This window comes from Plasmodium gonderi (genome assembly GCF_002157705.1).
Source record: "Plasmodium gonderi DNA, contig: Chr05, whole genome shotgun sequence".
NCBI classification, from domain to species: domain Eukaryota; phylum Apicomplexa; class Aconoidasida; order Haemosporida; family Plasmodiidae; genus Plasmodium; species Plasmodium gonderi.
The window spans coordinates 1,168,908-1,193,323 of record NW_021628930.1 but is presented as its reverse complement, the minus strand read 5'-3'; the positions used below and the strand labels follow the sequence as shown (position 1 = coordinate 1,193,323).

At 28.7% G+C, this 24,416-nt stretch overlaps 5 protein-coding genes across 5 annotated transcripts; 4 read left to right on the top strand and 1 right to left on the bottom strand.

Moving 5' to 3' along the window:
• Positions 1-3,906: 3,906 nt before the first annotated feature.
• PGO_052640 (hypothetical protein, conserved) lies at positions 3,907-4,877 on the top strand (the record flags this gene model as incomplete). Its single annotated transcript, XM_028686642.1, has 2 exons — positions 3,907-3,999; positions 4,395-4,877. The coding sequence occupies 2 exons, from the start codon at positions 3,907-3,909 to the stop codon at positions 4,875-4,877; spliced, it is 576 nt and encodes a 191-aa protein (XP_028542443.1).
• A 1,069-nt stretch (positions 4,878-5,946) lies between these two features.
• Positions 5,947-6,399, top strand: PGO_052630 (early transcribed membrane protein; the record flags this gene model as incomplete). The annotated part of the gene is made up of 1 exon (XM_028686641.1): positions 5,947-6,399. The coding sequence occupies one exon, from the start codon at positions 5,947-5,949 to the stop codon at positions 6,397-6,399; it is 453 nt and encodes a 150-aa protein (XP_028542442.1).
• A 4,189-nt stretch (positions 6,400-10,588) lies between these two features.
• Positions 10,589-11,807, top strand: PGO_052620 (hypothetical protein, conserved; the record flags this gene model as incomplete). Its single annotated transcript, XM_028686640.1, has 2 exons — positions 10,589-11,543; positions 11,791-11,807. 2 exons carry the CDS (start codon positions 10,589-10,591, stop codon positions 11,805-11,807), a joined length of 972 nt encoding a protein of 323 aa, XP_028542441.1.
• Positions 11,808-14,855: 3,048 nt separating this feature from the next.
• On the top strand, positions 14,856-19,487 carry PGO_052610 (hypothetical protein, conserved; the record flags this gene model as incomplete). Its single annotated transcript, XM_028686639.1, has 1 exon — positions 14,856-19,487. The coding sequence occupies one exon, from the start codon at positions 14,856-14,858 to the stop codon at positions 19,485-19,487; it is 4,632 nt and encodes a 1,543-aa protein (XP_028542440.1).
• Positions 19,488-21,196: 1,709 nt separating this feature from the next.
• On the bottom strand, positions 21,197-22,910 carry PGO_052600 (glideosome associated protein with multiple membrane spans 2; the record flags this gene model as incomplete). Its single annotated transcript, XM_028686638.1, has 2 exons — positions 21,197-21,627; positions 22,226-22,910. The coding sequence occupies 2 exons, from the start codon at positions 22,908-22,910 to the stop codon at positions 21,197-21,199; spliced, it is 1,116 nt and encodes a 371-aa protein (XP_028542439.1).
• Positions 22,911-24,416: the final 1,506 nt, after the last annotated feature.

Here is a 24,416-nt window from a genome sequence, read left to right as displayed (position 1 = left end):
TGATACAATATTTTTTATAAAAAAAAAAAAAAAAAAAAAAAAAAACATGGTCCACTTAAACTTTCCCCATAACAACTAAAATTAACAGAACAAAAAAAAAAAAAAAAAAAAAAAATTGAACCTTCTTAAATTCACAGATGTATATCTTTTCCCTATTAGTGTGTCATTCCCCATTTTCTATTTTAATCTACAGATATTCTATATTCTTATAGTTTCACATATAAATTATTTAATTGAATTTTTTTTTTTTTTTTTCCTAGTTTTTTTCTTGTCAATGTCAAGTGTGTGATTAACACACAATGGGATAGAACTTGGTTCATTTTAAAAAAAAAAGCAAAACGAAAAAAGTAGAAAATAGCACAATATTGTAAAAGTGGAAAAGAACTTAAAATCGTAACAAATAAGAAGAGGTAAAAAAAAAAAAAATTTTTAAATGAAAAAAAAAAATTTTAAATGAAAAAAAAAAATTTTTTAAATACAAAAGAACAAATGTGAAGAGACAAAAGAACAAATGTGACGAGGCAAGAGAACAATTTTCAAATGTTACCTTTTAAATCTTACGAAAAGGCATATTTTATTCGATTCACACGAGAGGGTCCTGGTTCATGTTCATCACCCAACTGATGACATATAGTTTACATGCAGAAATCTGCACTTTGTTGTTCTAAAGACAAAGCATAAGAAATTCGAATTTCCTAAATAAGACCGAACTATCTCACCTAAACTTGCCTTTTTAAAAATTTAGCCATTCTGCTCCTTCTTTAGAAGATATAGTCAAAAAGTTAAAGTTACAACCTGAACAATCAAAATTATTTACGTAAAAAATCTTCAATCTCTTCATCTTCTATATTGTCTTCATTATTAGCGCCATTCACATCCACATCATGGCCCAGCCTTGCGTTTCTAGGATTGTCCTTTCGTAAAAGAAAAAAAATAAATAAATAAGTAATAATAAACAAATAAGCAATAATAAATAAATAATAATAAACAAATAAGCAATAATAAAAAAATAAGCAAATACACAAATACGTGGAAACAACTCATTTAACCACGACAGTGGAAAGGCGAACAAGGGATGCTGCAAACACATCACATTTACAACATGTGTGACACAGCTATTCTTAAATAAAACATGCGAACATTTCCCCACATATTCATTTTATATGTGTATATATATATACATGGATAGATAGATATATTACCTCTTTTAACAAATAATAAGTTATCAAATAAAAAAATAAATATAACATAACAATTATCGTAAACAATACTCCCCTCGCATTGATTTGCTTATAGGACAATGTTCCATTCCTGACACGTTCTCCTAAGCCCCAAGAAGTTATTGAAACGGGTTCGATTGGCATGGTGTTTTCACAGATTTTATGACTTTTGCAAAGTTGTTTAGAATCCTCAGGGTAAAAAAAAAAAAAAAAAAAATGCCACTTTACACACTTTAGTTAAACGGGTTCTACTCTTTTTTATATATGGAATTTTTTTTTTTTTTCATCCCAAGCGTAGGGACTTCTCTAAATTCGTGCTTAAAGAAAAAGTTTGGTGAGGCACGAGCAGCAGTAGAATTATGCTAAATAGAGAAAAAAAAAAGAACGAAAATAAAAAAAAAAAAAAAAAAAAAAAAAAAAAAATGAAAAAAAAAAAAAAAAAAAAAAAAAAAAAAAAAAAAAAAAAAAAAAAAAAAAAAAAAAAAAAAAAAAAAAAAAAAAAAAAAAAAAAAAAAAAAAAAAAAAAAAAAAAAAAAAAAAAAAAAAAAAAAAAAAAAAAAAAAAAAAAAAAAAAAAGGAAAAAAAAAAAAAAAAAAAAAATTAACAAAAAATTAACAAAAAATTAATAAAAAATAAAAAAACAAATAAATAAATATGGTAAAGAAAAAAAAAAAAAAAATTAACAAAAAATTAATAAAAAATAAATAAAAAAATAAATATGGTGAAGAAGAAAAAAAAAAATTAATAAAAAATAAATTAATAATAAAGAAGGTTAAGAAAAAAATAATAATAATAATAAATAAATGAATGAACGAATAAATGAATTTATTAATAAATGAGGCGAAGAAAAAAAACTTTTATTAACGCTTTTACCACCTTTTATTTGACAAAAACGAAACGTATATACACAATACAAAAGCAAATTTCCTGATCGTTCTATAACATTGGTAAATCCTTAACCAGAGATACATAATTCTATGAAGGTTTAAGATCCACATGGAAAAATCGGGAGAGAGAAAAAAAAAAAAAAAAATATATTAAAAAGATCTATTTCAATTATGAAATCGAAATTTCTTTACTATTAATTATTATGAACTACTATTAATTTTTATACCTATTAGAAAAAGAATATTTTTAAATAATTTTTTTTTAAGTTCAGTAGGAGATGGGTATATTTAAATATTCTCTGTTCATTAGACTGACAGATGAGGTATTGTTCATATGGCGACCAATGTAGTATTACATAATATAAAATGGAAAAATAATGAAAAGAAAAGAAAAAAAAAAAAAAAAAAAGTTTCCTATAAGCAAAATTTCTATTATGAAAACAAAAAATCTTCCCTTTTCTTAGCTTTTATATTTCCATCACTTGGAACGTTGAAGTTTTTCCAGTTAACCATAGCTATCTTTTCTTCTTTTAACAGACCTATACATATATATATATATATACATATATGCATATTCTCATGCGCGTGCATGCTTGCTGTTTCTTTATTTGAGCACCCCTTGAATATTCGCGGACAGCAGCATCCGTTTATTGATTAATTAATTAAAAAAAAAAAAGAAATTCCATTCTTATCATTATATATATATATATATATATATATATATATCATATACAAAATAAATTCCAATGTTTAGAAACTTAGATTAAGTCCTAAAAAATAGAAATTTTAACAATTTCCCCTACTACCCCTTTTAGTAATATTCGTGAATTGAAAGCATAACCCAGATTCTAGGGTAAGTTAGGTTAATTCTTCCTTTTTTTTTTTTTTTTTTAAATATCCTTATGTCTACCTATATTTTCTCGCACAAACTTATACGACTAAGTTTAGAAGAATAAAATTATGCATTCAACATTAATATATATAAAATAAACATGCCCATGTTTTCTTTGGATTAGAAAAAAAAAAAAAAAAAAAAAAAAAGCTCTTAATAGAAATACACATAAACAACAACTAGGAGAGGGGATAAAATTCCACTACTCTTACTCATTTGTAGTAATTTTAATTGACAATTAATTTTTTAAAGACAAAATTATACTCAATATTTTTACTTGCAAAATAAAGCACTTACTTCACCCAGCTTGAGAAATTACTCTATCCATCTACCATAGCGTGGAAGAAAAAAAAAATATATATATTTCCAAAAAACATAATATCACATTTATGCATGCCCAGATATATGTTCAAATGTTTTCACGTTCATATTATAACAACTCTAAAATGGGTATCACTCTAAATATAACAGAGCTGACTAATACAATTCCTCTCTGGGTTAAAAAAAGACCATTTTCTCTCACCCTCTCTTTCTCCTTTTTTGATTACAAAATGGAAGGCATATTGAGTTCTGGGTTTATGGAATATGCATTCCTTGAGGGAGCTTTTTTTGTAAATATGCTCAAGCAGAACATGAAAAAAAAAAAAAGAAAAATTAAAAAATATTCCCCAAAAAATTCACAAAAAATATATCAGTAACTTTTCCCCCACTTTTCATGTGAATAAAAAAATAGGTATTTTCTCAAATAATCGAAAGGACAACATTAATTATTTTTTTATGGAACATAGGTAACCATGTCAAACCAGAATAAACTTGTATGATTTTTTTTTTTTCTTTTTTTTTACCCCAATGAGTAAACTCATTTATAATAATTTTCTATATTTATCCTCTTATACCAATCAATGTTATGCACCCCAAAAAATGTACAGAAGAAAAAAGTATTCTGACAAGTTTCGAAGAAAGGTATTTCAAATGCAAATATGTGTGGAAGTATACGTACGTGTGAAGCACACCTAGGTCTAGAACCAAACGGATATATATAAGTACATTTTCGTATATATATATCTATTTTGATTACGTAGGTATAATAAAAAAATGAGATATAACTTGGCAAATGACTTTTTCGTCCATACCCATTTTTTTTATGATGGTACATTCTTAAAAATGCATAAACACGTGAGGTATAAGTGATGATATGATATATATTAAACATGTGCACATGCGTACTATTCCCATAGCAAAGTGAGAACATTAACCTATAAGCATTATCTACCTCGCACGTACACTCATGTATATATCCATATACATACATCTATACACGTATCATGTATGCATGTATTATGTATGCTTATCTAAACTATTTTTACCTATGCTTCTATGTTAGGGGTTGTGTAGGTATTTTTAAAAAAAAAAAATTCATCACCCCGTGCTTCTATCCCTGAACGTAAGCAAATAAAATGTAGTAAAAACACGCCTTCAAACAATTACACGTTACAGGTTACAACAATACAAATATGGAATGAACCTGCAGGCAAGGGTAAAAAAAAAAAAAAGAAAAAATTTTCTACAAAAATTGTGCCCAAAAATGCTACAAAAAATGTGGCAAAAACTTCTACAAAAAATGAACTAAAAACTTCTACAAAAAATGTGCTAAAAACTTCTACAAAAAATGTGCTAAAAACTTCTACAAAAAATGTGCTAAAAATTTCTACAAAAAATGTGCTAAAAATTTCTACAAAAAATGTGCTAAAAATTTCTACAAAAAATGTGCTAAAAACTTCTACAAAAAATGAGCTAAAATCACGAAGAATACCCTTATCGAATAAAAGAATACATATTAGATGTGTAACGCAAATGATGAGAAGGAGATTCACCTAAAGCCCCTCCTCCTTTTTCCTCATTATTTTTTGTAGCACGTGCTATACATATATATATAATATATAGTTGACAAAAAGGTACCCAAGATGTGAAAAGGAGCAAATGTTTAGAATAGAATAGTGGGGATACAAAATGAATTATAGAACCGAAAAATGTATTCATATCTATCATATAACATATTATATACAGATGTATATATACAACATACATAATCGTATATATATAACATAAATATATAATTATGTTGTTACTTTCCTCCCCTACCTACCTCCCTGAACCCCTCGTCTCTTCTCATCATTTTATAATATTTTTTTTTCCCCCTTTATTTTTTTCTTAAAATCTTTGCTCACTAATATATATTATTTTTTTTTTTTTTTTTCTTAAAATTTTTGATCACTAGCTGTATATTATTTTGTTTTACCTTTTTTTTTTTTTTATTAACTACATTAGAAAAGGTTTATATATATATTTATTCATTTATTTACACACCATATATACACTATTTAATGTACGCTACATATACACCACATTCTTCATAACTTGGATTTTAAAAAAAAATATATCCTCTATAAGAAATAATTTCTTGAAACACTTTTGAAAAATATACATCCTCCCCACCTCGGTTTTCTAGCACATGCATAAAATTTATGCACAATTTTATACACAATGCTACGTTTAGAAAAAAAAAAAAAAAAATAAAATAAATAAACTAATAAAAAATAATAAGAATATTATAAATAAAATACTCTTTTTATTTTTTCTTCCTTTATGTAAAATTTTTTAGGATACTAAAATTTTTAAACTTAAATTATTATTATTTTTTTTTTTTTTTTTTCTTATTATTATTTTACTGTTTCAATTTTACTAATTTTTTTCTATCACCTAATTTCTTATTCTTTAAAATTTTCGACAATTATACATAATAAATATAACTATAAAAAAATATATATTTTTATATATATATTATTACATTAAATTATTATATCATTTTCCCCCCAATCCACGTGTCCTCATACCCTTTTATTTTGCCTGTGGCCATCTTTCTATCCTTCTTAACACTTTTGAGAAAATGAAATTAGCTAAATTATTCTATTTCGTTGCCTTCCTTATAACTATTAAAGTGTTTGTTCCAGGAATTAACAATGACGTATGTGTTGAAGCAAAAAGTGCAGGATCTGATGCCAAATCATTAAAAAAATTAGATAATGATTTTATGAGAAAAAAAAGAAATAAAAGAATTATGATCATATCATCAATTGCTACTAGTTTAGCTCTAATTCTTGGTGGAGCTTTAGGAGGATATACATATTATCTTGAGAAAAAAAACAAATCACCAAATACAAAGGTTCCACAAACTCCACAAACTCCACAAACTCCACAAACCCCACAAGCTCCACATACTCCATCAGCCCCTACTACCAGCAGACCCATTGGTAAAGGAGAAACAAGAAACCTAAGTCGATCACAAGAAGATATTTCTAGTTCTTCATCCTCTGCAAGCCACAAAACTTATGCTCATTAAACAGATCAAACCGCAACTGACTTGGTAAAAAATCAATAAATATTATATGTACATCAAAATGTGTGGAGAAAAAATTATTGCACGCCCAGTTGATATTTTGTCTACACAATTTGGAGAGTTGTACACATGAGAGCTTATTTGTGCTTTTATTTTTTTTTATTTTTTATTCCTTTATTTTGTTCTGTTTTGCTTTGTTTTTTCCTCCTTTATTTTTTTTTTTTTTTCATTATTTTTTTCTTTTTCTTTTTCTTTTTTTTTTTTTTTTTTTTTTTTTTTTTTTTTTTTTTTTTTTTTTTTTTTTTTTTTTTTTTTTTTTTTTTTTTTTTTTTTTTTTTTTTTTTTTTTTTTTTTTTTTTTTTTTTTTTTTTTTTTTTTTTTTTTTTTTTTTTTTTTTTTTTTTTTTTTTCTCTATTTTTTTTTTCTTTATTTTTTTTTGTTTTATCTATTTTTTTTTTCATCTTCATTATGTTCCTTTCCCATATCAACCCTTTTATAGGTTTTGGATGTAACATCTTAAGAGGCAAAAAACATACTAGAGAGACCACCCACATACAAATGAATGAAGAACCAGTAACTTTTGCCTGATGCATGAGAGCCAAGAGTTCAATGTTTTAAGCTCCTCATTTCAAAAATATTTGTATTGAAACAACCGAGACGGGGAAAAAATAAATGCACATTAAAACCGAGCTTCACGTATTTATTGATTCATTCATTTATTTATTTATTATTATTATATATTTTTTTTTTTCACATGTAAAATAGTACATATTTTAAGATTATCTATCTGTTTATGTATAGTAGTAATACAATATATACATGCGTATCCATAAGTATATTTATACGTGAGTATATTTATGCGTATGTATAAATGTATACATAAGTATATATATACATAAATATGTTTATGCAAATATATATACGCTATTATTACAACGCATGTGAATTTCCCGATTCCTTTCGCCCGCCATTAATTGTTCGTACGTAAACATATTGATCGTGAGCTTTTTGTGAGTACATAAAATTCTTGTATATGTGTATATGTATATATATATGTGTGTGTGTATGTATGTATGTATGTATGTATCTATATGCTTGTGTGTGTGCGTGTGTGTGCGTGCATATGCATATATATATATATATATATGTATTGTGTGAAATATGTAACGTTCTTGTTCTGTGTGTTTTTCTTGTCTGTTCGTTCATGTGAGCTTTGTTCTTTATAGTACTTTTTTTTTTTTTTTTTTTTTTTTTCTCCTTTTTCTTTAGCCGTTCTTCTTTGTTCTCCAATTTATTGTACTGTGTGTGTAAGGTCCACCATGTTTTGTGTTTAAGTGTATTTTGTGTAACCTGAGTGTGTTTTTAGTCCGTTATTATGCGTCCGTTTTCCAAAAGAACTTTTTCGTTCGTGTTTTACCTCTTTATATGCTAATATGTATACGTATGTGCCAGTCTAACTGTGTCTTCATACGTATCCATACGTACGCATAAACACACACACACACATACATGTATGTATATATATATATATATAAACACATACAAACACATATACAAACACATATACAAAAAACACGCTTGATAAACTCTTTAAAAACATCTCAGCACTTGAATGTACATTAAAGGAAAACCCCAATCCATGAGAAAGCATGGTAGTATATAACCTTAAACTGCCACATTAAAAAAAAAAAAAAAAAAAAAAAAAAAAAATGACTAAGTTTCTTAGGCATATACCATGAAAAAGAACACTTTTCCATCTTGGTATTTACATATATGTGTATGCACATCCGTTGGCATATTCTGTGTACATATAGGTTTCTATAGAAACGGCAATTTGTTATTAAATATTCACCTATTGTATGTAATTTATATCAAATCTATTCGGCATGCTATCCGAAATGAGGATTTGTGTAGACGTAGTAATGAGAGAAGGGCTATGCGACCCCCTTTGTTTATAAAATAAAAAAAAAAATGATTACATATGTATGAACTGATCATACAATTTTTTTTTTTTTTTTTTTTTTTTTTTTTTAATAAATTGTACAAACAAGAACGACGAGAAGGAGAACAAAGAAGAGGATAAACAAATATGTATGAGCTTATTCATCTTTACGTGATTTTTGCTGAATTTTTTTTTTTTTTTTTTTTTTTTCTTTATCACATTATGATGTTTCCACAATGTGATGCGGTCTTTTTTTTTTTTTTTTTATTCATTTTCTTTTTCATTTATTATATATTCATTTTAAGTGCTCAGGAGAGAGTTATACTAAAGAACCCTCTAAAAAATATTTACTAAAAACATGTAAACTGATGAAAGTGTATCAGTTTTTATAGACTGATAAAAAAGACTATGCGACATTTACAAATATTTTTAACAATGCGCAAAATTTTTTTTTTTTTTTTTTTTTTTTTTTTTCTCCCTTTCATCCTCACACATACAACATTGTAGATTTTTCACCAATACTTGGGACTTCTTAAGAGATCTTCCTTTACACATGCATGGTAAATATTGATATAATGCATACTTGCCCATATAAGCACATTCAAATATATGTATTTATACATATCACAAAAATTTAGTTTTCATTAACAGCTATAACTTATACTGCGGAGAGATGGCTCTACTTTCCTCCACTTTCCATCACTTTCACACCACATTCTCTTCATGTTCCCCCAAAAAAGGAAGAAAAAAAAAAAAAAAAAAGTGAACAACCAAAACGTAGCAAGCAAAAATTCACAATGCAAACAACAAGTGAAACACAAACAGTTACCTTCTACAACCAGCAATTCCTCTCAGAGAATTTTTTCTAAGAACATGCACATTTATTTTTTAGTGGTAATTCAACGTACAAAGAAAACATAGTTTTACCACTTTTCATTTTTTCAATGTCTCAACAGAACACCTCTTCACAGAACGAGGGATCATTTGGCTCTCAAGAGAAAATATCCCACGTATGTAGATAATATATGCACTTACATGTATATACGTACATGCGCATGGTATGTATGTGTCTGATGCATGCATACATTTGTGTTGATATATATTCACACGAAACATGTATAGAAACACTAAATTAACACCAGAATTTATTTATCTTGTATAGTGGCATGCAAAATTCTCTTAAGAACAGAACGCAATGCGAGATTTTTCCCCCATTTGTAAATTGTGTTGGCCACTTATTTTTTTTTTTTTTTTTTTTGGCGCATTTTTTTTTTTTTTTTTTATATTTATCTTTTTCATATTTTATTCATAATTTATTATGTAACATTTCTTTGATTTTTACTTGTTCTTGTAATTTTAACCATTTTTACAATTCCCTTCGAATTTGCTTTTTTTTAATTTGTTTCGAATTTTTCTGTATTTACGCATATTTCATTTGTCACCTTGGTTGCAATTTTTCGACATCTTTTTAACACATTTTTGACACCTTTTTAACTCCATTTTGACACCTTTTTAACTCCATTTTGGCACATTTTTAACACCTTTTTGATATATATATTTTTTTTTTTTACCACGCTTCTTCATCGCCCAGCGCTTTTTCAAATTAAGTAATAATAAAAAAAAAAAAGAAATTTTGATCAACGCGTGTGCTCCCTTTGACATATGTACGAATGGGCATAATATATTATACAGAAGTGTACCTATATGAATATGTACATATATATATAAATGCATATGACCCACCAATTTAAGGTCAAATAATTTTTTTTATTTCCTCAAAGAAATTTATGCTAACACGTGTTAAAAAAAGCATTTTACATTACATAGAGAGTAATTTTTTTTTTTTTTTTTCTCTTTTTTTAAATCTAATTGCAAATTTTGTTCCTTTTTACAACGACCCAAAGAGGGCGGATAGTTCTACAGTTTATTTGAACACGCCCCGTTTTATTCTTTTTACCTCCATTTTTTTTTTTTTTTTTTTTTTTTTTTTTTCCTGCTTCTCAGCTAGTTTGTTATTTTATTTTATTTTATTTTATTTTTTATTTTTTTTTTTTTTTTTGTATTTCTTATTAGGTACCTAGAAACAGTTTTGCATGTCGACGTGCACATACCGCATAGATACTACATTTACATTTCTACATATAAATATATAAATAAGTATATAAATATACATATATATATATATAAACACCTAGATATTTTAATATTTGACCGTTTGAATATTTGAATGTTTAAATACTCGAATGTATCATGTTTTTCGCAAAACGTGTTTTCTTATGTTTTCTCGTATTTTCAATTTTAGTACTAAGAAATGTAGGCAGCTTAAAATCCAACGAACATAAAAATTTAAGCAACCCAGATGAGCTGAACTCCACTGGTGGAGGAAAGGACGAGACTAACAAAGGCGAAGCAGGAAAAGGGCAAAACGAAAGCCAAACAGAACCCGTTGGTGATGTACAACCCATTGAAGGTGTAAAGAAAGGCATTGGGAAGACAGAAACGCAAAATGATGTAGTAAAAGAGACAAAAGAAGAGGATGATGAATATAAATACATCATGGAAAAAATCTTAGGAGGGGACAAGGGGGAGAATCTAAATGAAAACCATATTGTGTCAACAAATTTATCAAATAAGCAAGAACAAAATGTAGACCTCACGGCAAATACAAAGAAACTTAATGATATAATACAGCAGTACTATAAAAATGTGTTAGTTCCAAGGATACAGAAAAAGAGGGAAGAAGAAGAGAAGAAAAAGAAGGAAAATGAAAAATCACCACTTATAACAAGAATTAAAAAATTTTTCAAAAAAGAAGACGAAAAAATAAAAACACCAACTACAATAATAGATTACATAAGAGAAAAAGATAAAAAAATATTAAAACTTGAAGAGAAAAACACTTCAATGAACTCAAGGGAAACTATATATAAACGTTTATTTTGGGCTACTGCTTATGTGCTTTTTAACATAGCCCTAGTTCCATTAATTGGTTATCTATATGTTTCCAAAACATGTAAAGATACTATCATGAAAGAATATGAAAATAACAAGGACAGGAGAATTGTACCATATAATTACGATTTTGGAGATGACAGGCCTAATATAAATTTTATGGGAATGAATTTCCAGAACTGTAAGCATTACTTTGCAGATAATGCACGTAAATCTCCCTTCCTTATTGGGATGGTTCAAGGAGATCCATACGGTACGCAATTTCCTTCACCCCATCATCCTCAACGCTCGCTGTCGATGCATTCATTCATTGGTGATTGACACACTGATCCATTGTTGAATATCTCTGCTTGAACGTACCTCTTTTCGCACATAAACATGTTCTCATACACAAAACCTAACCCATATCATCAGTACAATTACTTACTCTACCTCATCTACTATTTTTTTTTTTTTTTTTTCATACCACTTTCCCCACCCCCTTTCCCTTATTTCAACAGCAATCATAAAGTTGTAACATTCGAAATGATCAAATGCATGTGTGGCATGAATATGGAGAACAACTCATGGGCAAGTTACTTTATCGTTCGAAAAAATTCATAGAAGAATTATCTCTCCTCCTCATCCTAATCCTTTCACATGTTTCAGAAAGACAAGAAGAAAATGTTCCCAATTTAGCAAAATGTAAAAAAAAAAAAAAAAAAAAAAAAAAGATAGAAGACGAAAGAGAGAGACGTAGATATAAATGACTATTTAGAAAATGCCTCTTCTCATTTTCGGTTTTTCATCAGAAATTACAAAAAAATGAAGAAAAAAATAAAAAATTTGATAAGCAGAAAACGTGTGAAGATCATTCCAACCCTGGCATATAATATATTACTCAAACCAAGCTACCTCCACATAACTCCTATATATGCATACTAATACAAAATGTACACATACCATAATATCCAAATATGCACATACGAAAATATTTAGACATGCAAAGAGCCCCAATTTTTTTAAAATAAAACACGTTTACAAAATGATGTTACAATAGGGGAATGATATTATAATCCTCACCCTTCATTTTTTATTCTATACATTTGACACAACTTACTGATGTAGGGAAAAAGTACGTAGAGGTGAAAAGTCTCCACATGACTTTCACACAGTATATACCATTTATCCTACACACATGAATAATTATCTTATATTTCTTATTTGTTTAGTATTAAACATTTAGCCATGTTGTTATGTGATGGTCATCATCACCTTGAACTTTTTTTTTTTTTTATTTTTAAAATGAAAAAGAATATTCAGAAAAATAAAAGAAACGTAACAATGAATATTTAAATTTGTGCCTTTGTAATTTTGTATGCACATTGTCACACATGTACACCTGACAATTTTTTAAACCTTTTCTTCTGTTCAACGAGAATACCACAGACCAGCATACTTTGGTCTTTTTATTCTATTTTTGCTATAATTTTGCCCTATTTTTGTTCCAAGTTTGCTCTATTTTTGCAATAATTTTGCCTTATTTTTGTTCTAATTTTTTTTTTTTTTTTTAAATTTGAAAATATAGAACTTTTTTGCAAATATATCACTTTTAAAAATGTGTAAACTTTTTTCCAAATATAGCACTTTTAAAAATGTGCAACTTTTTCCAAATATATCACTTTTAAAGTGTACAACCTTTTCCCAAATATACCAAGTTCCACTGACCTGATCCGTATGTTTCAAATTCTTCATTTCTCACCCTCTCTGTTCTCTCCTACACGGGCAAAAAACCTTTAGTGGCCCCAATGTCCACATATCTCATCACATTGACTCTTTTGTCACAATGCTCATTTCCTCAAATAGGGAATTTTGAAACAACAATGTAAATTTCTTTCGATGGCGTGAAAAAAAAAGCCAAAGAGACGAAAGTGGCGAAAATGGCGAAAAAAACGAAAAAAACATTAAAAATCAATCATTCAGTAAATACTGAACGGGTGAATAATTAGAGGTATGAAAAAATAAAAGAGGAAATATGGATAACGCAGCCTAAACGTCAGACACGTGGGAAATTTAAGAAAAAAAATTCCTTTATTTAGTTTGTGACACAAAAGTAAACACATCACGTATATGTAAGTATAATAAAATGCTCGCACAGAAATGTTACATGTAGAAAAAAAAATATATAAATATATATATATATATATATATATATATATATATATATATATATAGTATATCTACTTGTACACATTTGGTATACGTGTCACATTTAAATACCACAACTTTTAAAAATCTACATAAGCAGAAATAGACGTATTAAAAATGCGTACTTTATGAAACAATTCAAATGGGAGTACCCTTTGTTACATTTTTCTTCAACTCCGTTTTCTACTCCCAATCAATCGTTGCGCAAATGAAACTTCAATTCGAACACCACCATCCGATAATATATATATATATATATATATATATATATATATATATATATATATGTACATATGCACATGTACGTGTATATATATTTACAATTCCTATACTCCATTTTTAAATAGCGAGAAAATAGTGTGGGGAGGGGGAGAGAAAAAAAAAAATAAATAAATTATAACAAATAAATAAAATAAAGTAAAATTAACAAATAAATAAAAATCAAGTAAAATTAAAGAATAAATAAAAATAAAATAAAATAAACAAATAAAAATAAAATAAATGGATAAATAAGTAAATAGATTAAAGAAAGAAAGAAGAAACAATCGCACGGGTAACGGGTTTCACTTAATTTATTATACATAAATCCAACGCAAGTGTTACATACGACCTCGACTATTCTATGTTAAGGCTCAAATGACCTTCATAACACGTATATAAATACATATACACTTTTTTCAACTTATTTGACACACTGTAAACATTTAAAATATTATAAGTACGCTACTAGAAGGGGTAAAATTAAGTGACACATCCCGAACAGTCTCATTTAAATATATTTCCAAGCCCCTAAAAGGGGAGTGATGCTGGAAAAATCATTGCATATGTAACGGTACATATATATGTACATGTACATGTACATGTATATATGCATATATACATAAATAAGCGGTGTTTAGAAGCGAAAGGGGGAGGGGTGACAAAGTGTACATATATACATATATATATATATATATAATACACTTATATCCATACATACGTACACACATTTTACTCCATTCAACACATAACCACGCTCTTTCCCTTCTTTTTTTCTTTTTTTAGTAACATCACCAGACCTACGAACAACCCCAGAGTTATCATCAGTTCCCCAAAGTTTAGCAAAACATTCTGTTACCACTACAAAACATGTCAATGTCACTAACCCAATAAGAATAAACATCCTCAGTATAGTCACATAAAACAGCCAAAGAGTTCCTGATTTAGAGAATCCACAAATTGGAAAATCACATCTAGTCAGTCAATTCAACCACAGATGCAGCCTCAGCTAGCGAAACCGAAAAACTTCCTAAATGAATTAGAAACTTCCACTCCTCTCACAACTTAAACTTGCCCAAACAGTGCCCACAAAAAAGGATATATAAAATAAAATTCATAAATGAACCGAGGACAAAGTACCAGAAAATCCAGTGAAATGTTGAGGAAACCAAATGGGAACGAACAGGTTGACACATATTTGATGAAAATCAAAGAGATGAAACAAAATGAGGAGGATGAGGAGGAAGAATATCACCACCTCTGCAACCTAAGTGGAAACGTCCGCAGAAGAAATCCCATCAACTGCAAACATTGTATGCAAATTGAGAAAAGAGGGAAAGTGAAAAAATACAAGGCCGCGAAGAAAAAAATTAACATGTTTTTAAAAAGCTACAAACTGAAAAGATCTAAACAACGAAAGGGTAATAACTCCCAGTCTGAAATTATGTTACTTCAAAAAAAAAAAAAAAAAAAAAAAAAATTAAGAAAGTCAAAAAAGATAAGACATGATTATTTAACCATTTTAAATTTAGAAAAAGAATATCTAGACAAATATAAAGAAGAGGAAATATTTAGAGAAACCTTCAAACTTTACAACTCCAATGAATTGGCTAAAGATTCTTCCTATGCACTCTTTTTCTTCCGCCTTTTTGTCAAGGGTTCTTATTTGAACAACGAAAGTCTTCATAGTGCCCTCACTAAGGATAATAAGAGCCGTTGCCAAACGTCCAATATCCCAAATTCAACCAACAATGATGTAGATTTAGATGTGGTTAATCCAGATGCAGATGCGGCTAGCCCAGATACAAACGCCTCTTCTTCAGAAACACATACGGCCCATGTAGACACCGGAAGAGCGAATCTCAAGGGACACACACAAACAATATCAAACAGCCCGAACAGCGTCAAACATTCAGTGATGTTCATGAATGGAAAACACACGAGAATGCTAATGTGTGATTACCTCAAAATATTGTTGAATAATATACAAAACGAAAAAAACATAAGTGCAAATTTTCTTATTTTAGAATATGCCAAACTGAATGATAAAAAAGAACATAACAACTTCATCCAATTCTTAACATCAGACAACATTAAAGGAGATAGGAAAAATCAATCCATATTATCATACAGCATAAATTCGATTAAGGGAATAAATAACACTGGTGTTCCAAATCAGGATCAACAAATCGAAATCACACAAGATCATACTGCCAATAATGTATCAAATGTAAGCAGCATACATAGATGTAACGGGAATATCAATAATTCCACAGATTTATCCACAAATGATGATACAACAAGCCCTAGTAAATTAAATCCAGCTGCTGATCCAATAAGAAGTAATAGCATAGAAAGAACGAATAACACACAACAAGAATACACTCCGAGAGAAGAGAAAACCCCTTTGCAAAACATCCCATATAATAACAGCTGCATCCAAATGAATGAAATTATTTTTAATAAAATATTAAACAATTTTGTTAGCGAATTAAAGAGTTTCTTTTTCTCCATTATTGCTAAAGTACAAACAAACGAAGTAGTAGCAGAATTGATTGTGCAATTCACAGAAATTTGTCTCATATTAACACCGTACTATGTACACATAATAAATTTTATCGAAATTCTTACTGACTTTGCAAATGTCATTCCATTTCGATGCATTAATAATCTTATGAAATTTTTTCAAAATAATAAAAATATATTTATTGAAAAATATAAAGAATTTCAAAATTTTGTTATTTTTAATGATCCTATAAAAATACAATCAGTAGGGGCTAGACTTATCGGTTTTATCAAAAATCTACAAAAAAAAAATTATCTCAATAAAAAAGATAAATCAAAAAATATATATTTTCTTCATTTATTACTATCAGAATGTATACCCATCAATCACCTAGGTTTCTGTAACAGACAATCTGTAAAAAATAATATCCATTTCTTATTTTATGACTCTTTGCAACAACACCATAAGATCTTAAACGATGAGTCCTTACGTTTTAGCGATTTCGAGTGCACTATCCAAGAAAATATCAAAAATCATAGAAAAATCTCGGAACTCATTCAACGAGAAATTAATTCTCATTTTCACATCACGTCGTCTCCCATACAATCAGTTGAAGCACCAACAGACGAGCTTCAGAAAATGTCTGATCAAATGAGGGACAAGTCACAAAGCGAGGAACAGTTGCAGAATTCTCGTTTGGAAGAACAGGAAGAGATGCAAAACGAGATGCTGGACAAGATGCAAGACAAGATCCAAAACGAGGTGCTGGACAAGATGCAGGACAAGATGCAGGACAAGATGCAAGACGAAGCGTCGCGTAAAAATGACCCGAATTACAGAATTGATAAAAAAAAGGAAAAGAAAAAATGCGATGATAGAAGCAAGTGCATGCGCGATGACACGAACAACGGAGCATATTTAGATAAGAGTAAAAATGAAAATGATGAAGAGGAATCTACACATCCTCAAACACAAGGAAGAGAAAAGAAAGCTTCCTTAAATGAAAAAGAACCAAACGAAAAACGCAAGAGAGACGAAGGGAACCCAGAACTGCTTCACAATACTGAAAGAAAAAATATAAAAAAAGCAAAACATAATAAAATATTTGAAAACATAAATGAAGAAAATCAAAATTACAAAGTTTATTTATCTTTTTTATATCTCATATCATTTGTCAGATGTCCAGAAATGTGCACGCTGCAAAATATTACACCTTTGGAAGATGCATACCATTCATTCAACATATTTATTGCACATGTAAAAAATTTAAAAAAAATATATATAATCAATTTAAATACTATTAAACAGTATCTCTACAATGCAGACATTGATTTCTTGGGCAATAGACATATATACAATTTACTAATTTCTGATCAAAATTTTTTATGTGTCTTTTTTTTCAATCTTCTTCTTATTCTCAACTATCTAAACATTGAATTAAATATTTTAACTTCCAACACAATTAATGGAGGTTCTCAATCATTAAATGATCAGAAATCGAATGAATCAAAAAATAAGGATGCTAGCCGTTTTAATACGTCTTCACATAATGTAGGAACCAAACCCACGAGCATCTTTGTATCTTCTACCCATTCGACAGATGCAGGAAAATATAACGAAGATAAAAACTGCAATATTGCATCTTCACGCAACTCCTCAAGGACTTATACCAAAAATTCAAAAGAAACAACAACACACATGGCTAGTAACAACAGCAGTGTTAGTGTTAGCTGTAAAGGGAGAGAGAATGATCCAACTGTAGCTGGAACAAACATTAGCGGAAAAACCTCCCAAAATGCTTTAAAAGAAGGAAAGGATTCTAACTCATACGAAACAAAAAACAAAGAAAAAGAACACAATGATGGTGTCAGTGAAAAAATAAAACACATCATGTATTCTTTTATAAAAGATTTAATAAACTATCTAGAAAGTTCCACAAATTCAAGACACTTGACACATTTATTCACATCTGAGTACTGCTGGTATAATTGGAAAAAACATCTCACAGCTAAACTTACGAGAGAAAATTCAGATGCATATTTTGAATTCAAGTGTGTGGAAGACCAAAAATCCAACAAAGAGGAGCAGGAGGAGAGGGAAAAAAAAAAAAAAAAAAAAAAAAGTGAACTCAAAACATGTCATGATGATAATGAAATAATACTAGACGACAACTCATCCTCTCCTGTACAAAATCTAATTCAACTAGTGCAAAATTTTGAACTTTTGAATGAAAAAATGAAAAATTATTATGAATCCAATATAAATAATCCAAATTTGAGAAAAAATGCTTTTAAATACACCAAAAACATTGATCCATATGTGAATACCTGGGATCATGACAAAAATCCAATTGTTAAGGATCATGACATACGCGCTGATATCCATTCAGTTACACAAACAGGTGAAAACAACAGTAGTGAAAAAAGGACGACTGAAATCTGTGGATCAAATGGAAAAATTTCCACTGATAGTTACACAGATGAGCTAACATATGAACCCTTGGATGAATCCATGGATGAATCAACAAATCAGCAAACGAACGATACAAAGACATGCACACGAAACCTTAGTCACCTTGATAAAGTGAACAACTTCTTATTAGAAATCAACAACATTTATTTAAGAAGAGAAGCGGAGTTTTGGGAATTGGATGAAAGTGATTCTGTTACAAAAATTAAGAAAAAAAAAAATGAAAAAAAAATCTTAATAGAAAAACTTATTGATAAGCTAGAAGATTATAAAAAAAAAATGCATATAGATAATGACCCAATAAACGAAATAGAAGAAAGTGAAAAAAGTAAAAACGATCCAGTTTTCAAATTTAGACTTGCAAAATTATTTATTGTAAAATATATTGATCTCTACACTATCGTTAAAGACAAGGAATTTTCCACTGATTGTGATTTTCTTTACAATTTGATGATACACATGGATAAAAATCTCGAAAAGAAAAAAAAAATTCTTCTCACTGGCCAGAACGGAGAAAAGGCAGAAAAGGATGAAGTTGGAGAAGTGGGAGAAGTTGGAGAAGTGGGAGAAGCTGGAGAAGTTGGAGAAGTGGGAGAAGTTGGAGAAGTGGGAGAAGTTGGAGAAGTGGGAGAAGCTGGAGAAGTTGGAGAAGTGGGAGAAGTTGGAGAAGTGGGAGAAGTTGGAGAAGTGGGAGAAGCTGGAGAAGTTGGAGAAGTGGGAGAAGTTGGAGAAGTGGGAGAAGCTGGAGAAGTGAACGAAGAAGAGGCGAATACGTAGCAAAATGTGAAAGCGACAAAGTCGTTCCCTATGTAACCCCACATATATATCTATATATGCTTCCATAAAATTTTGAAAAATCTTTGCAAAGGAACGGAAGGAAGAAAAACATGAATAAGGGAACAGGAAAGTGGTTATTTAATTTTAGCTCATTTTGATTCATTTGAGACGATATATCTGTGTGTGGATTATAAATAATACACCATGGTCTGATATGTAAACCGTTTTTCCCCAGTAAGAAAGTACACAGTTGTGAGAAGTTTCACGATTGCATACATATGTGAGGCCAAGCAACCTGGATATACATCTGTATATGTATGTTTTCTGTGAGCATTAAAATTGCACATGACAACATTTTTTTTTTTTTTTTCCCCCACCAAATGAGAAAGAGTTACTTGAGTCGAAACTGTGAAAGTACTAGCACAAGTGTAAAGGTACCCACATGTACGTGTACATATACATATGTATATATATATATGTATGTATATATATGTATATATTTACGTATGTATCTATGCAGCAATTTATATTGCACACTTGTTACCAGTTTAACAAACCTTGAAATGCCCTCTAATGTAGTTTCTTTTTTTCCTTTTTTCTTTTTTTTTTTAAACCGCATGTTTTCATTTCTTATCCAATTTCTACCCACTTGGTTTTCCACCTTTTAAGAGAGTATACGGTGAGGTATTCAAAAAAAACATTTGAAATATTTTTAAAAAAAACAAAATTCCATGTTCCCATTTTATGTAGGCAAAAATTAATGTTTTATTGAAAACAAAATAAAATTACTAGGTTTTTTTTTTTTTTTTTTTTTTTTTTTTAATACAAAGAAGAATAATATATATATACTATATACTTGTGTGTTGTCTTACACTTTGTATACGCATTTATGTGATTTTACATATATCTTTCCTCAGATGTAGTTATTGCATACGCATGTACAACTATATGTGTATGCACACATTCGCACGTGTAAATACAAACATTCATGAACAAACATACTCGTATATGCATAGAGACGCATTGCATCACTCCTACCCAAAATAAACACTTGCTCATCATATGTGCAGTTTAGGTATGTACAGCATATATTCTGCCTTGCCATACTGCATGACAACTTGTCTCATCAACAGGTATCAACAGAGGTATATAAATTCCAGTATATAAATGATAAACCATTTATAAAAACAAAATTGAAAAAAGAATAAAAAGCACACACATATTTACAGGTGTATAAGACTGCAAAAAAAAAAAAAAAAAAAAAAAAAAAAAAAAAAAAAAAAAAAAAAAAAAAAAAAAAAAAAAAAAAAAAAAAAAAAAAAAAAAAAAAAAAAAAAAAAATAGAAAAGGAAACAACAGAAATATACAGTGTTTTTTAATCTACAACAACTCAATCATATGCGCCTTAATTTTTAACGCATTAAATGTGAAGGAAAAAAAAAAAAAAAAAAAAAATGGCCTTAAAAATTCTACTACAATTCTTTTCTTTGCCTTCCCATATTTGCCCTCCCAGATTTGCCTCTCCATTTTGACTTGCACATCATTTTTAGCCGCACATACACTTCACTTCATTTTTCTCAAAATATCTCATCACAGGTCTTACGCAAACTCATGTTTGTGAATATACTTTATGTAAATAACAATCTATTTTTTCTCACCTTTTTGTTCTCTTTTTTTTTTTTATTTTTTTATTTTTATGTGTGTCACATTCAGAATTGGCCATTTTTGGTGTAATTTTCTGATACACCCATTTCAGCATTCTGCTTTACTTGACCTTCAATTTGTGAATAATCATAGGTAGTCGGCATACCGTTATTTTGTGCATATATATTTCGTTCATAAGAATTTTCATTTGCATATTTCTCATTCATGTTTTGTGGAACCATCTCTTCTCCATATTCCATATTTTCTGGATTTACATTGTACGGTTCATAAACATTCTCTTCGTTATATCCTCCCTCTTCATCATCATGTTTTATCTCGGGTAAGACATCCGCATTTATATCTCTGCTATGCAACTCGGGTGACCATTTTTCTAGTAGAGGTTCAAACGAAAAGGCCCAAACGGTTGCACACATTATTGCACCCAAGAGCAATATAGAGAAAAAGGCTCCAAATCCAGAAAAAACCATAAGCAGTTCTGTAAAAAAAGAGGGGTAAAAAAATTGAAGCAAAATATAGCGAAATATAGCAAAATATAGCGAAATAAAGCAAAATATAGCAAAATAAAGCAAAATATAGCAAAATAAAGCAAAATAAAACAAAATAAAGCAAAATATAGCAAAATAAAACAAAATAAAGCAAAATATAGCAAAATAAAACAAAATAAAGCAAAATAAAACAAAATGAACACTGCGCTCAGGAATAAACACTGATTAACGAATCACCAGTTGCACATAGTGATGTACCCACATTGCAGCACTCCACAACTTTTCATGTTTAGTTCGTGCTGTGCAGCATCGCGTGCAGGCATCCTCATCCTATGTACACACTAACGAGCACATATACATATAAATATATATACACACATATATATACATATACACACATATACACACACATATATATACATATACACACATATACACACACATATACACACATATACACACACATATATATACATATACACACATATACACACACATATACACACATATACACACACATATATATACATATACACACATATACACACACATACATTTGTGTGTGCATGCATCCCCTGGGAGACGCACCTGCCAAACCAGCCAACTTGAACAAGGTCAAATTGGACCAAGCGAGTTCCTCGTATGTTCCTTCATCGTGATAAGCTTCCATATAAAAAAATGCAGCTCCATATATGAATAATGCAAAACTGTGTACAATGCTTCCAAAATGTAGCAATGTCCAATCCGATTTTGTCTGTTGATATCGTGCCCACCATCTCATACTCATATAAAAATATGCATATAAATATTGTACTAATCTCAAAATAGATGACAAAAGATCTAATGTCACAGCTGCGGATAGTAATTTCGAACCAGCTCTAAACCCCCTGCACCATTTACTATTATCTGCTACAAACACTTGAAACATAGCTATGTATAATGTTCCTAATAAATACATTGCCATCAAAATTGAAATCGTTAAATGAAATGCACTTGATACTTTCACACATTCGGGACCTGCATATAAATCAAATACAAAAATCCCTGTTCCACCAAAGGCCCAATAAAATATGAACATTAATACTAAAGACACACATTGAAGAAAAAATCCCGTCCTTAATAAATGAGAACTAAAATATCCTATAAATGGTGTATGATTTTCCCCTCGAGGACTTGGTGATTCATCATCTTGTCCATACTGATTTTCATATGGTGATGGATATTGCGGTTGTGGCAAATAGGTATCATCTCCTTCTACTCCGTATGTATACATTTTGTTCAGGAAAAATTTTTTCTCTTTTATACTCCCTATATTTATATATATATATATATACTTCAAATTATTACACAAACTGGAGATTTTTATGTGACAATTCACACACAGACATACACCCACTATTGACAAAAAAAAAAAAAAAAAAAAAAATGTTGCTTTTTTGTGAAATTCCCAAATTTTCTACTTGTGTGTGCGCACAAGAGTTTTCATATATCCGGTGCTGATTAAATATATACTCATTTAATTTCCACTTAATAGTTCCTCTTTTTTACATAAACATTTGTGTGACTGTAAAGCACTGAAATTAATTATGGATCCAAAAACAAAAAAGAAAAAAAAAAAAAAAAAAAAAAAAAAAAAAAAAAAAAAAAAAAAAAAAAAAAAAAAAAAAAAAAAAAAAAAAAAAAAAAAAAAAAAAAAAAAAAAAAAAAAAAAAAAAAAAAAAAAAAAAAAAAAAAAAAAAAAAAAAAAAAAAAAAAAAAAAAAAACGGGGGCGGCAAATAGCGTAAAAAAGTGCGCAAAAAAAAAAAAAAAAATAAAAAAAAAACGGGGGCAAAAAATAGCGAAGGAAAAAAGGCAATGAGAAAAAGTAGAATAAAAAAAAAAAAAAAAAAAACTTAAAAACTCCTAATTAAAACAGTGAGAATTATAACTTAAAATAACATCAACAAAAAGTTCGCGTAGGGTATATGTAGCCCTATGTGTACATGTGCAATGGTAAACGTTTGAATGTGTATGTTCAGAAGTACTTACAAGTAATTTGTACACATTTCACATACGATTACATATGAATATGATGTAACGGAAAAATACTGTTCCTATGCAATGACACTTATATTTCCAAAAAAAAAAAAAAAAAAAAAAAAAAAAAAAAAAAATGAGAAATATAAGATTTACCCACCCTGCTTCAAATTTTATTTAACACATATTTATAATTAATTTCGTTTTTTAAAATTCATTTATTTCCCCTCTGAATCGTAATAGGCGTAACATATTTGTTCATTGTTCATTTGTTCATTTGTTCATTTGTTCATTTGTTCAATGTTCATTTGTTCAATGCTCATTTGTCCAATGTTCACGTGTCCACTATTGAATTGTCCTCTGCTCACTTGTTCATTTGTTTATTTTTATTTATTTTTTTTACAAAACGGAAAATTCTTCCTTTTTAATTTTTTTTTTCTTCTAAAATGGAAATTAGCACAAAAAAGGAAAATTTACGCTTCACAACAGTTTTTAAATTTAAAATACCATCACGTTCAAAAAAGGTGAAATGAAAAATTGGAAAAAAAAAACGCGGAAAATAAAACGAGGAAAATAAAACGAGGAAAATAAAACGAGGAAAATAAAACGCGGAAAATAAAACGAGGAAAATAAAACGAGGAAAATAAAACGAGGAAAATAAAACGAGGAAAAAAAAAAGAGGAAAAAAAAGGGGAAAAAAAAACGAGGAAAAACTCATTTACATAGTGTAATTCTTTACGCAACCAACAAAATTTCACTCTT